The sequence below is a fragment of the Malus domestica genome, chromosome 04 (assembly GCF_042453785.1).
Source record: "Malus domestica chromosome 04, GDT2T_hap1".
Lineage (NCBI taxonomy): Eukaryota > Viridiplantae > Streptophyta > Magnoliopsida > Rosales > Rosaceae > Malus > Malus domestica.
This window is the reverse complement of record NC_091664.1, coordinates 2,776,918-2,792,553: the sequence shown is the minus strand read 5'-3', so window position 1 is coordinate 2,792,553 and position 15,636 is coordinate 2,776,918. Positions and strand designations below refer to the sequence as shown.

The 15,636-nt window shown below is 35.8% G+C and overlaps 1 protein-coding gene and 1 long non-coding RNA gene across 2 annotated transcripts; one reads left to right on the top strand and one right to left on the bottom strand.

Moving 5' to 3' along the window:
* Positions 1-4,427: 4,427 nt before the first annotated feature.
* Positions 4,428-9,843, bottom strand: LOC103400626 (TATA box-binding protein-associated factor RNA polymerase I subunit B). Its single transcript, XM_008339279.4, has 5 exons — positions 9,637-9,843; positions 7,901-8,734; positions 6,722-7,564; positions 6,449-6,582; positions 4,428-5,027 (listed from the first exon to the last, which is right to left on the bottom strand). Exons 2-5 carry the CDS (start codon positions 8,466-8,468, stop codon positions 4,473-4,475), a joined length of 2,100 nt encoding a protein of 699 aa, XP_008337501.1. The 5' UTR covers positions 8,469-8,734; positions 9,637-9,843; the 3' UTR covers positions 4,428-4,472.
* A 3,318-nt stretch (positions 9,844-13,161) lies between these two features.
* Positions 13,162-15,636, top strand: LOC139195121 (uncharacterized). The gene is made up of 2 exons (XR_011579760.1): positions 13,162-13,421; positions 14,822-15,636. It is a non-coding gene; the product is annotated as an uncharacterized lncRNA (long non-coding RNA).

Below are 15,636 nucleotides of genomic sequence, written 5' to 3'. Positions count from 1 at the left end.
GCTGTCCGTTTGTTTGTATACTTTTTATACAGTCTTTTCATCTTTACGCTAAGTTAAATAAAATAAAAATTAAACCTTGTAAGAACGGCAATGGCTACATATGGAAAGACCGGCTCAAGGGTTTGAACGTGGAAGATTCCGCTTGTAACGTCGAAAATTATAATAACTAGCTTCTATGCACGCGCGTGACCGGCTTAAGGGTTTGAACGTGGAAGATTCCGCTTGTAACATCGAAAATTATAATAACTAGCTTTCATGCACGTGCGTGAGCTCACATGCGTGCATAAAGCCTATTTTGAATCACGACGTGTTACGCGTGATTTACATGTTTTAAATATATTTATTAATGTAGATGGAAATGAATAATAAATACATTTAATAAAAGCGGTCTTTTAACTAAGCAGCTGAATCCATATTAATAAAAGCGGTCTTTCAATTTCCATCTACATTTTATTGAATTTACATTAAGATTAGAAAAAATAATATTTAATAAACAACTGATTGTTAGCCCATTGTGAGACTAAACATACTCTCTCCCTTTAGTGTAAATAACATCGTTTGTTAAAAATAATGATCATTTGACAACTAATTGAATCACATTATTATGCATGTGCGAGAGACTTTTTTTATAACTGGCACTACGCACCTCTTAAGTGTTTAAAATTTGAGAAATAATATTTCATAAACAACCGCGTGCAAAAGGTATTTTTTGAATCACAGCACGCTACTCGCGACTTAGACATTTTAAATGTATTTATATGCGTCAATTGCTTCAATTTTTTTTTTCTTTTTTTATCACTGGCGCTAAACGCCTCTTAAGATGTTTTGAACACATCAATCATGAATTTTCTTATTTTTATTATATTTTTTCCCCATCACTTGGGCACCATCAATTTTGTCATTTGTTTATTCTTTTCTCTCTTCCCTTTCATTTTTTTTATTATTTTCTCTCTCTCCATTTATATTTATATTTTATTTTATGATGATCAAATTACCAACTTACCCTTGCATGATTTGATATATTATTTTGGGTAGGTTTTGAATTTTTAGGCTAAGGGGCAGTTTGATCCAATTATTTTTGTCAAAGGGGGTAACACCAAAATTTTTGTCCCATGCGTGATCCAAAGCACTGTTCATCTCACCATTGGCTTTATATATAATAGATTAATGGACAGTTACATGACAATTATCAATCCTCTTTGCTCAAAGAAAAGAAAACTACTTGCACGGCATGATCTATATGGAGCGTAACATCGATACTGATAGTATAAATTTGTATAGAGGATGAAATTAAATTAAAAGTTGTCGATTTTGTTAATCATGTAGTTTTAAAAGGTAATGAAAATTGTAGTAATGGTCCATCAATTTTAATACAATTAGAAAGTTGATTTTTCAACTAAGGGTTCGTTTAGAAGGGCTTTTAAAATTACTGAAAGTGCTTTCGTTAAAAATGTTTTTTGAACCAATTCTTAGTAAAAACTCAATTAAATCCTGGAAAGGCACTTGATGTGCTTCCTGGAAGCACTTTCAAGTGCTTTTGGAACCCAAAACATTTTCTCTAAAGTACTTTAAGTTATTTTAAAAACACTTCCAAACGAATCCTAAAAGAACATGACCATTGATCTATTAACTCATCAAAATATGAATCTATGGTCTTTTTCGTCAACTCTGTTAGAACTTTTGTCAAAATGAGTCACAGTGGATGGAACATTGCTACAATTGGTTAAAGTTGAAGGACCATTTCTCTAATTTGGTTAAAGTTGATGAATCATTACTCCAATTGAGTTAAAGATGAGGGATCACCACTACAATTTTCTCATTTTATTTTTCATATTTGCCCATTGATTCGCCTCACATGTGTGGCGTGTGACTCATTTTAATGGAAGTTCTGACGGAGTTGACGAAAATGACCATAGATGCACGTTTTGATAAATTAAAGAACAAGATCATAAGTTTTTAGTTGAGGAGCCAACTTTCCAATTGAATTAAAATTGAGAAACCGTTTCCACAATTTTCTTTATTATTTAAAATTACACGATTAACAAAATTTACAACTTTTAATTCAATTTCATCCTTAATTACAAGTTTATGCTATCAATATTGGCGTAACGTTCCACATAGATCATGTCGTTCACATAACAATCATTTTTTTATATTTTAATTAAGCGACCGTTTCTATAATTTTTCTTAATAGTATGTAACCCTATTTAAGATATTTTTCTATTCAAAGCTCGCATTGATCGTGCTGATTTTTCTTTTTTAATTTATATTGTCTTGTATTATCCAATTGCGAAAAATAGGAAGCCAATAAATTCTTGGGTGGTTGGTTTCTTTTCAAACAAAATGTGAAGTGTCGACAGTTGAATCCTTGAACATTGACTTGGGAGGAAAGCTGGCAGCCTGTGGCTTCCCAAGTCAAACCTCCATTGCCTAATTTCTTACCGCTCCTCACTTGCTTTTGTTTGTATTTGCATCATTGCACGTGTTGGTCAGCGACAGCCTACAGCTTAACGTCGTTAGTTTGGGCCTGTTTGGCCTTTAGCTATTTGTTGCCCTTCAGGTTGAAACATCGTCAGCAGCGGTAGTGCCAGGATTTCATGTGTAAAGAATCTCTCACATACCTAAGTCATTTGGATTCAAACAATAAGAGATTTGAATAATTTGCATAAACATTGAAAGACCCTAAATTCAATAACGAAAACTAAAAATATTGTACAAACACATAAATCCAAATACGAGGTAAAGAATAATTAAGAAAATTTTAAAATATAGGTCAAAGCCAAAGAAAAGATGGTAGAATAAGGAGGCAAAGTGAAGACTGCACCGCAATAAGAGAGAGTGAGAGAAAAATGAGGTCGGACTTGGAACGGAAATGAGTTTGGATTTTGACCACACTTGAATTTTAAGAATATTAAATTGATCTAGAGTGATACTAAATCCACCTCATTGTCTTATTTTTTTTCATCCCATTTTAATAAAAATGATAATGACATATTTATATTTATACTTTTAGAAAGACTTTTAGACTCCTATTTATAAATTTATTATAATCTTCTATCAAAAAAATGGAATACGAATGAAAAAACTGAAAAAGTTTAGCAACCTTTCACCTCCCCCAGCCCGTTTCTCTCTCTCTCTCTCTCTCTCTCTCATCTCTGTGTGAATTTCTTTTACCATCTTGAAGAAAAGCTCAAAGGGGTTGCAGCATGAACAAATCTAATTTGAATTTCTAGGGTTCTGGTTAGTGAAGAAAAACCGAAAGCAATTGAATTGGTTTTATCTTGGATGCTTAGTTGTGAGAGAGAATGGCGTTGTTTTTTTATATATGAAGAAAGTTTCAACAGTTGAGCTGGATGCTTTCTTTCCAATTAGACCAAAATTTGTAAGATGGCATGCTACTTTCTTTGAAGATGGTCATTTGGATACAGCCAAAGTGCTTGGACGAATCCAATGGTGGGGTCTGAGAATTCTTGTTAGGTTGATTTGATCCAAATAGCACATTCGATGAACGAAATCAACTCAGGCAGTGCCATAGGTAATATATATATATATATATATATAAAGAAAAAAAAAGAGGTTATTTTTGAAATAATAGTGGGTGGGGAAATAACTTTTTAATTTTTTAAGTTTCTATGATGGTTGAAATTATAATGTAGGTGGGAAAATATGACAATGTGGTGGGTCTAGTAGCACTCACCATCTATTATAGTAGCAAGAAAATGAAAAGATCATTCTGGTCCCTTAAGAGCTCCGTCATTGTGGGTCATGTAATCCTATTAATGACTATTATGTTATACTGTGATAATATCAATTTACACTCATCGGATTTCATAAGAACGCTAAAGTGAAGTGAATTTAGGCGAAAATAATAATATGATAAGTGACTCCTTGACGTTCTCGTGTTGCATCCCACATGTGCGAGATTTACAAATGACTACTTGTAAGGAGCCATCACAAATCCTTCTTAAATAGCTATGTAATTCTGCATTTCTGATCATTCTATTTAACTTTTAATAATCCATTTATTTCTCACTTTTAAATCCCTTTGGAATATAAAAGTCCGTCATGTAAACAATACCCCTAATGAATTAGTAAAGCCGCCAAAAAGGACGAACTGCTACCGTCAACTCTTATGTCGACGGAGAGACTGGGTCAACGAAGACATTGGGTTTGTATGCGATTTGGAATGTTGAGACCAAGTACAACACATCAGAAATATAGCCTATGTAGATAAGCGATTTCAAACTGCTGACATCCGCCACATGGTAAACTATTGCCTCTCACGCCCCGATTGATTCTATAATATACTTGGAATGGTGCATATTTTCAAACACACCAGTTGAACTTGAATTCAATGCTACGTGTCGTTCAATGCTATGAGTGTTTTGATTGTTAGGTTTGATTTCTTCAAGTATTTAGGTCATCTATTTTCAATCTCAACCATTAATTCATATATCATTCAATCTCGACCATTAATCAATCGACTCCCCAATATTATTTTCCGCATCTGGAAACATTTCAGTGCAATACTGGCATGATACAACGGGAGGGGTCAAATGCAAGCAGTGATTGATTCTCTTTTCCAACCATGCCAGCCTCCTCTCGATGCTCAACACCGCGATGTGCATACACCGAATTTCAACCTGGGCAACTCTAGCGCAAGAACGAAGCAAGATGTAATAATCTGCATGTGCAACGTAAGTATACGCACCTTCATCCTTCTTCCGCACATAGTGAAGGTAATCAAATCTTTTGAGGTTCACCCTCGGGGGAATATAGCAAAACCTCTTCTCCTCCATGTCTAATTTCATTCGACGAATGGCTTCATCTTTGAGAGTTTCCGCGTCATTAGCTCCTGAGCCATGACTATTTTGTGAACTGGCACAGGAATGATCGCCAGTTTTGTTCCTTTGATGGTCGCCTGCGAAGGGAGTGCCATCACTTGCACATTCGTCACTGTCCCTCAACATTTTCTGTTCAACATCTCTATCACCAAACAATCCTTTTCCGGCTGCTGTTTCGGAATCCTGAAAACCAACAATATACATTGTGAAATGGTGTATTATTCACAGGTCGGACTAAAAGCCTAGTTAAGTATGTCCTTCTCATTGTCTATATGCATCAAGACAAAAACCAGTGAAACAAATGCGGTTAACTAAAAGTGAACACGAGATGTATCAAAGCTCCAGAATCACAAACTTCAAAGGGCGAAAAAAGATAATATCCCGTTCGAAAAAACTAGCCTGTATGCAGTATATGTATTGAAAGCTCAAATGAGTGGCATGAAGTACGGCCACATCTCAATTAGAGAGGCTTCCATCAGAATTTACTAATCACACTAATTTTCTAACCTTTTTTTTTCCATATTTTTCTATCTTTTTCAAAGTTAAGGAAATTTGCTAGTTGGAGTCCAATCAATGGGGTCAAGCCACAAAATGTCCACGATGGGCTGCAAATAAGAAAAATTAAGTTTCAAGGAGAAAGCCCAAAGGTCTGTTTGGTATCCTATTTGAAAATTTTTATTATTTCTCAAAACATTTCTTGAAAACAATTTTCTTTAAGACTCAAAAACTTGATTGGTTTGTTATTTAAAAATTTTAAATCTTACGACTTAAACTAGACAAAGAGATCTGAAAATAGGGGGTCGCAGGAGAGGGAGAAAGAGGAGAGAGAAGGAAAGAAAGTAAGAGAGGAGTGAAGGAAAGAGAAAGAAGAGAAAGGATTGGACGAGATAGTGAGGAAGATGAGTGAAAGAAAGAACCAAGAGAATAAAGAGAGCGGATTGGAGGAGAGACGAAAAATTTTTAAAAAAAAAAGGAGAGAGAAAGAAGAAAAGAGAGAGAGAGAGAGAGAGATAGGTTTGGAGTGAGAGGGGAGGAGGGAGAGAAGAAATGAGTGAGTTTAAGTTTAAAAACTCTAAAAACTCACTTTTTATGTTTTTAGAGAATAGACTATATTTCTTAGTTAGTCTTGAGTTCAGTTTTTAAAAATAGTCATACCAAACAAGTTTTTAAGGCATAAAACTTGAAAATTGTTTTTGAGTTTAAAAAGTTGAATTCAAGCAGAGTACCAAACAAGCCCCAACTTTATAAAAAAACAAAGGATGCCTAGCCTCGCCATCATTGTTTTCTGGTGTGAAATACTGACAAAAGTGACCAATCTTTCCAGTTGTTATTACAAAGAACTTATATACTTCAGATAGAGATGCTAACAAAGCAAATTTCATAACATTCTACAATCGGGTATACCAATCAGGTTGTTTTCCTTGGCTTACTACATATATATTTACATCTAACCAAGGGCTTCTGAAAGAATTTGAACTAATTGTGCCACAGTTAAGCGTTTCTGTCCACAATTAAGCTGAGTACAGAAATTTTTTATCTAATATGTGTCACAAAATATGTGTTTGAGAAGACAATATCGCAACAGAAGTCAAGCTATACATTACCTTTCCACTCTGATAAAATTCCCATAATGATTCAATTAGCTCTTCTTCCTTTTCATCATTCAACAATGATTTTGATCCAGCAAAGACTACATCCTTGCAGAACTGCAGATACGTTGGCAAGTCCTTGCAATATTCTGCCAACAAAATGTGAGAATTTAAAACTTTATGATCGAATAATTGAAGGGAAGGGTGGGGGCAAATTGATGAATAATACGAAGAACACCTACTGAATTGCATCATTATTTCAACAGAAAACGGCTCCCACATATTTACCATAAGAATCGGCAATTTCATTATATCTTGCTTCAAGGCTGGACAGAAGTTCTGCAGCATCCAATTCAGAGCTCTGAGCATTTGACGAGTTTCTACCAATATCTGTACCCAAATCATCCAGACTGCGGGACGGAGAACCTGAATCCTCTTCTGAGCCAGACCTCATTTTGGAGCTGGATATGGTATCAAGATCTCCTTTTTGGTTTGATGTGGAAGACAAAGCATGTTTACGGGACAAACATTTTTCCCATTCTCCAAAACCATGAATATTGTACAGAATTCTCACTGCTACAATCACTATTGACATTACAAAAGCACGAGTAGGAAGCCTAAACTCATTTGTTGATAACCACAAATCTGGAGGCATTGACCACTCATAAATGCGGCACGCATGAGGGAGGATCTTTTCAACTGGAAGAGATAACTTACCTAGATAGCGTAAAGCTATAGCATAAAAATTGACTGGAGGTAAGTGCAAGCCTATGGACTCAGAAATGGTTGCTGCCAGTGATTCCAACTTCTGCACTGGCACAGATTCAGTAGGCCTAAACATTAAGCTTGAACTTATTGGACATGCGCGTGAAGGCCCTCCTAATTCTTTTTCAATTTGAAGAAATGCAGAAAAATATGGAAGGTTTCCTTCTAATGACCATTTTACTATATCTGTTGGTAGGACTGCTTCCCTGGAAAGATGACAAGCCAGAAAGGAAACAGCTAGAGTATAAGATAATGGTATAGTGTTTCTCAACGACCTAAACCATACCATTACTGCTCGCTGACCATACTTTGTGTGCGGTTCTGCTCTGTAATTAGCACGCGGCTTATAACCTTCTAACGTGTCTCCTGAAACAAGGAAACTCAGTGATCAAAAACAGCAATAACCATAGAAGAAAATAAAGGAGCCCAATAATTAAAAAATCATTGAGATCAAGAATTTTCTAAATTTAATGAATAAATAAAAATTAATGCAGCAAAAGACCTCTACCAGACAACCACTGAGATTCATTTTTCTACAACAATAATTGAACATAAGAATCAATTAAACTGAAATATTCCTTTATGTTTCTTTCAAGCAATTGAGTATTGCTTCAATAACCAAAATCCACAACAAGAAAACTCAACTCAAGTGAAATATATAGGTTTACTCTCTTAAAGAAATGAGATTTAGTAGCTAAAAACCTTGTCGGCCTCGGCACATCTCAGAGTCAGCCCAATCATCATCGAAAACCCGAGTCCCTGCCAGGAAGCGTAGCCAAATGGTCGCAGACAACCCACAAATCATAGGGTTTACCTTAAACTTCCTAACCAAAGCCTCGCATTGGAGCTCAATCAGCCGCTGCAGTCCCATCACATACCTAAGTCTAATCTGTGTATAATAGTCCTCCACACTCAACTCTATGATTCCATCCAGTCCGAAATCTGTGGGACCCGTGGGTCCCTTGGCATCCACAGCATTGTGATCCTCTGTTTTGGTTTGACTAAAAGCGTTATAAAAAGGCGAGATGTTGTCTAAGGGTTGGGAAAGAGGCTCAGGTTTGACGGCAGAGCTAACGCCGCGGCGGACATGACGATTAGAGTAGAGGCCTCCACGTGCATCACCATCTTTATCGTAAAAATCCTCATCTGCGACTCCGGTGTCCTGGTAGTCCTCGGCTCGTGTGCTGCAGTTGGTGCAGTAGAAGTAGCCATCATTGCCTTCAACCAGCCCCACAGTGCCACAATTTTCGCAAATCCACTTATCCGACATCGAGGGGGTGAACTACACCAATGCTCCCTGAATATGGGCTATGCTATATCTCAATGCTTCCATCTCCTGAGATCCTTGATCATGGTGATTTTGGTCGTTTTCTTCATCATCATAATTATATATCTCTCTTCACTAAATAGAAACACAGGCCTTTTTTTCTTCTGACATTACTGTGTTGCAATCCTTTATTGACGCTCATAGCTCAGTCGGACCCAACCACAACTTGACAACAGACCCATATTTCTTGTGCAAATCCGACAACACATCTGATCAATGCCAAACGAAAACAGTAATCAGTTAAACTTTTCTCTCTATCCCATATCACTAATTCACAATCACAAAACAAAACAAAAAAATTGTATTTTCCACTTCTCAACCTCTTCATTTATTGGAACCCAGGAAAACTCAACAAAATCAATTAAATTTGTATTGATTCTCCTTCCTTCAGCTTATATTCCTAGTGTTCTACTTAAATTTCAACTTATATACCTAGTTTTCTACTTCAAATCAAATATTGATGAAAACCCAAAAACATTCCTTTACTTGTATTCCTGGTGTTCTACAATTTTATATTTTGATTAAAACCCAAAGCATTCCTTTACTCATATTCCTGGTGTTCTACTTCAATTTTATATTTTGATGAAAACCCAGAAACCCTTTTTACATATATTACTACTCTAGAATTTCAAAATTTTATAGAAAATCCAAAAAACTTGTGTGCTTATATTCCTGGAATTCCACTTCAATTTTAAATTTTGATAAAAATAAAATAGAAAAATACCCCATTCCCATTACACCCAGCAACCAAACTTGCAAACTTTGAGCAGAACTCAACAAAGTTAATCTACTGTACTTAACTTCAAAAACCCAATAAAAGAAAAAGCATGAGAGATTGAGAGAACTGCATTAGAGATTGAAGTCTAACCAAGTGATTACCTGTACTACATATTACAGCACCAATTCAAAGAAGCCTTCGAAGAATTGGTGCCCCATTTTCTCTAACCAATGAATAAAACTTAACTCAATCTGCTACTGAGCCTACGAAGTTCAAAGAACCCCAAATCTTCCAATTCTACCTTCCCTCCAATTATCCAGTTCAATATTTCAATCTCCGAACAACAAGATGTCGAAATAGCAAAAATAGAGGTTGAGAGAGAAGGAAATTTACCTTTTTGTCGGTGAAGAGTGCTCGAACCAGATGAGAGGGAGAAATCGAGCTCGAAGGGAGAGTTCTCGAACGGCAAGAGAGAGCTGGGGAGGAGCGGCGAGAGGATATGCAGAGAAGCGTTAGTTGTGAACGGCGCATTGGGAAGCGATAGTTGTGAACGGCGCATTGGGTTTAGTAGAAAGAGACGGGTTTGGATTGTGAAAATTTCATTAATCGGTACTGTTAATCCGCTTTTCTCTTTTTTTTTTTTTTTAATTTTTTTTATTTTAAGAAAACTAAAGAAAATAACTTGAAAGTTTGAGTTTTAACGAAAATGATAAAATAAAAGGTAAATTAAATAGTATCAGGATTGATTTGTTAGTGTAAAAATATGGTTTTTCATTAAAATGAACAACAGTAACGAGAGCTTTTTGTTCAAGTTTTTTATTTTTTTATAATAAGTACATCGATATTTTTACATTAAGAGATGAGAAGTTCGGCTATACCACATAATAGACAACTTAATTTGGTATCGAATTTGCCATCCATGAGATTCGAACCTAAGACCAGAATCCAGATTATATTACTGAGTGACCGCTTTTCTCCTATTTTGAAAAAACAAATATTAATTTTCTTTATAAAATATAATTAAGGTGTATTTAATTGATAGTTAAGAGATTATATTCACACACCCTCAATTATTTCTCACACTCTTTTATTTTTTTAATATTTTTTTGATATTATACACACCACTAACACTTGATAAAAAAATATTAAAAAATTAAAAAGATGCGGAAAAATAATTTCGGGCATTTGAATATAACCCCTCCAATTTAGTAATTTTAATGAATTTATAAATTTAAATAGAGTGCAAATATCAATAGTGACGAATTTGCAATTAATTTATTTTGAAACTTATTATTTTTTGAACAAAAGAAACTAGCTACACTAAATGAGAGGAGAAGAACTTGTGTGAGGCCCGGCTTGCTATTGGACTTTCCTGAGTGGCACTATTAACCATCCAAATGTATTAAGTTTTAAATATAATTTTTTATATTTAAATTAATCGTAATTATTTTTTCTACTAATTAATATACACCATGAGATTCATCAAATACTTTTTTTTTTTATTTTCTCCTCCTCTTTTGTCTTCCCAAACTCTCTGCCGTATGCAATCTTCTTCGCCAAACCGTCTTTCCCTTCATATCCAACTATCATAAAATGAAAATGAAAATCCGACAGATTACATATTTTGAAAAAAAAAAAAAAGTTGTCTCTTCCTTCTTATAATTATGAGCAACATTTTGTTAAAATTTTGTTTGCTTCTTGAATTTTGGGAAGAGGATCCTCTCCTGAGATCAGGATGGGGATTCTCCTGATCATGAAATCCGGACCGTTCAAATTTAATCCAACAGCTCCAAACAGGAGGACCTTCTAAAAATTATAATAATTGCAATCGTTGGATTAAATTTGAACGATCCTGATTTCATGGTCAGGAGGATCCCCATCCTGAGCTCAGGAGAGGATCCTCTTCCTGAATTTTGTATGCGTTTTTGGTGACGAGACTTCATTGCAATTCCAACCCAACGAAAATTAACATCCATGACAATGACAACCCAGTATTTCATCAATATTTTTGGAAACAAGAAACCTAGTTGAGGAAGAACAACTGCTGCACGGTGAAAGGATAGTCTAAGATGAAAAAAAGAATGGAAAAAAAAAGGGAAAAATATGGGTCATTAATCTAAGAGGAAATTGGAGAAATGGTCCTTGAACTATGATTGAATTGTAACTTTGGTGTCCTTAAACTAGAAATTCATTAGATTTGATCCTTGAATTTAACAAAATGTGGAGCATTGGTCCCTGTATACTAACACCGTGAGATTTTCTGTTAATTGGATGATGTGATCTTTGTGGACTTCATATTTTTTGTTAACCCTCTCTCCCCCATCTTCCCTTCCGCCTCACCCTCCTCCAAACCCCAGCCACACCATTGTAGCACTCTTCCAACAACCAAAACAAAAGAAAGTTTCTAATCCAAATTTGGAACACTTCTTCGGATCTCCCTTTGCAAACAAATTTACAATGATATCCATTCATGCTGTCTCGACAGGTAAGATTCAATAATTTTGTGGGATGCGGGTTTGGGGTTCGGGTGAAGGCGGTGGTCCGTGGGCTACAAATTGGGGTCCGCTGGGGAGTGGGCATTAGCGATTGGGGATTGGAAGTGGGAGGTTGGCAGGGAGTACTGTATCAAAGATTGAAGGTGAAGGGAGGGCTACGAGTGTTGGTAGGATGAGGTAGGCCTGCACTTTCTGTTGTATACACTTTTCACTAACAAGTAAACACTTTTACCTAAAATTTAACGGAATTGGTTACAAAGGACTATTCCTCCACATTTTATCAAGTTTAAGGATCAAATATAATGAATTTTTAGTTTAGAGATCAAAATTGGATCATAGTTCAGGGACAATTCCTCCCATTTCCTCTTAATCTAACCATTTGTATTAATTAGAAGAAAATTTAGTTATGATGATTTTAAAGATAAATATGTGGTAAAATAAACGCTCATTTACCATGTGACAAAATTTGAGTGATCGGTAGTGTCACTCAACGAAGTTCGATGGCAAGTCAAGCCCCCACACAAGTTTTTTTTTTCAAAGGAGAGGGAGTGAGCTTAGCCTAATAATAGACTAGCAATAATGTGATTCAAATTCGTTTTTGGCGATAATCGAACATAAGTCATCTCATTTACAAGTAAAGAGAAATACTACTATATTGTAATACTTAATGGCGAGTAAACTTGTTATTCAAATTATATTAAAAAATGAGGGAGGAAATAATATAGGTGGGTGGGCATTGCAGAAAGCCCAATGTCCATTCCTCTTCTCGAGCCTGTCAATTTCTTTTACGACCCCTTAAATTGATATGAAATGACACGAAAATAGTAAGTTTTGATTCAACCTGTTAATGATCGGATCATTACTATATCACGCGTTAACAAATCGTGTCATTATTAGGTCATCCGTTAAGAACATAATAAGATACTGTTTGTCAGGTTTAGATATTAGACATGTCAAATTCTTGCATGATTCGTAAACACAAAATGAAACGATACACGGCCCGTTAACGAATCGAGTCGTTATCGAGTCATCTGTTAAGAATCTGTTAACATAACAGATTTGACACGACATGACTCATTAAAATAACAATTACGACATGAAAACGACAAACACGACCCGTTGTCAGGTTGGAGGCAGATTTTCTGCCCTCCCACTTCCCGTGCCCTCCTATTTGTGTGGTCACGGTTAAGTCACGTCAACATTTTATATTACTATTCTTTTTTATCTTATTATCTCTATAAAAGATATATATAAAATATTAACGCGACTTAACCGTGACTATACAAAACAGAAGGGAACGGGAAGTGAGAGAGCAGAGAATAATCTGCCTCCTGTCAGGTTTACGTCTACGGTTAATAATTGAGGAAATAAGAGAAATTTTCTGGAAGAAGTTTGAAAGAAGGGTTGGCATGAGGACACTCGGGGTTGCTATAGGACTCTCCCCGGTCCCCACCCACGCCATAAGCGTGAAGAGGAAGCATTTCTTGTTCGTACAGTCCCAGTCCCACACCCAATAGCTCTCTACTCTGTCTTCCTCTATGGTTTTTTATTTTTATTTTATTTGTTTGTTTCAAGTTTCTGTCGGTGTCTGGTCTCTCTCCATACAGAAATATGGGTCGGGCGAAGCAGACTGCTAGCAAATCAAGCGGTAATAAGATTCCTCAGAAGCTGCCTACCGTCCAAGTATGTCCATTTTTTTGTTTGGATTCATCAGTTCCTATATTTTAACCTCCTAAATGCATCATTTCAATCATTTTTTGTTTACTTTATTGAGTTGCATTTTCTTGGTTTAAATGTTGAGAAATTTTCAATGTGTCGGAAAAACAACCTGATATACTCAGTATCTAACCGTTTGTATTATGCGGGCACACTGAAAATCACTCTTAAATGTAAAGCTTTGCCCCCATTGAATAACACCGAATTGTTCCACTATATTTTCTTTTTATGGGAAAGAAGATGAAACGTTTGAAATTGCATTTCAGAAATTCAATGTCAACTTTCATAGTCTTCGACAATGGTTTTGGAATGTGAATGGAAAGACGAAGAGAAATGCTAAGAGACTCTCTCAAAAGTAACTCTGTCATATCATAGTTTGACGTCAATTTTTATGTCAATATTATAAAACATTTTGCCAAAATCATGAGTTGGTAGAGAGTTCATAGAGAGTTCTATTTTGAGAGAGTCTCTTAGTATTTCTCAAAGACGAATGGGGAAGTATTTTGCCACTCTCTTTTTCTCCCTGTTCACTCCTCCCTTTTTATGTTTAGCATTAGAAATGAATAAATCAAAAGAGAATCAAAGGACAAAAACAATAAAAGTAGCATATACGGAAAAAAATGAGTTTGTGAATATCACTACTCCTTTTAACAAATGGACTACTCAATGATTTAATCACTTTCTCTCCGTTATTACAATCCTTTATATTATATAAAATAACTTGGGCTATGTTTGGAGTTGAGGTTAAATTAGTAAGGAATCGATCACCAAAAACTAGGTAGGAGGGATTAGAATTTAGAAATGCACTTCATAAGTATTACAAAGACATGCTAGGGGTTAACAAATCCCTACTTGGAATCTATCATTTACAAATCCCTATTTGATACCTGCTCATATGGTGCATGAAAGAATACAAAAGAAATAGGGCATAAATCAGATAGAAGAGACGTAAGTTTGTTGGGTTGTACCTTGATAATTCATTGAAGGCGTATAGTGTGTATTATATACATGAAAATTGCTAAGAAGACCCTTTCAAAAGTGGAACCCTCCATGAACTCTCAGCTAAATTGACATTAAACTTGTTATTAAACTATGAGATGGCAGAGTCCATAGAGAGTCCCCTTAGCATTTCTCTATATACTATACAAAGCGATACAAGGAAGATACATCTGTACATCAGAAGTCTAAAGGTCTCTAATTTATTTGTGCATTGATAATCCCTTGTATCTAACATTTTGTTATCATTCTTCTCTTATTAACTTGATATTAATACATTGGAACGCAGAAATACCTCACCCAAACGTAGCCTTAATGATTCTTAGAGTTCATTTCTAATTTTGGTTTGGTATTTACTATTTTATCCGAAGACAATCATGAAAAAAACAGCGACAACACGCGGAGCTCCTCGAGCGGATCCAAGCTGCTCTCAGATGCCACCACCCCCACCTCCAAAGGCAAATGCTCAAGTGCCAAAACTTGAAGTGGATGGGAAGCAAGTGTTTATAAACGTCTCTGGTTTGAAGGATCACAAGTACGCAGAGTCTGTAACGAGGGGATTGCCAAGCCCTGAAATCTTGTCAATGTTGATGAATTCAACTCATGCAAACCTGATACTTGAGGCCTTCCAGCATGCTACTTCTGGATGTGCAACTCTATCACCTTTGAATTGCTTAAATTCAATTCATGCTGTTCTTGTTTAGCTAAGGAAAGACTTAACGCAAAACCGAGCGTAGTGGTGTTCTAGGATTCATACAGCCAACTCCACTTAGTGGGATAAGGCTTAGTCGTAACAGGCCGTGAGGGCTTCATCACCCAATGCAGCCAAGATTTCAAAGAAAGAACCCTGCAGTTGTTTAAATCTAATTTTGCGTCTGCCCTTCTACTCCTTCAGGCTGCCTCTTTGATTGCCACTACTACGGTGGAAGAGTACAGCGACGACTATCAAAATTTTGAGGAAAGAGCACAAGGATTTATTTAGCAAATGCCAACAAGCATCGAGAGGAAGCTAATGGAGGGCTCGTATTTTGAGTGAGATACAGATATATAGTTGTATATAACTGAATACGAAAGAAAAGTTCTTGAGGTAGTCTGACTTGTGAAGAATGAGAGGTTTTTTCTCTTATTTTATGATGTCATTATTGTACACATAAAAGGCCAGGTTAACCCATTTTTCCTTGGTAAA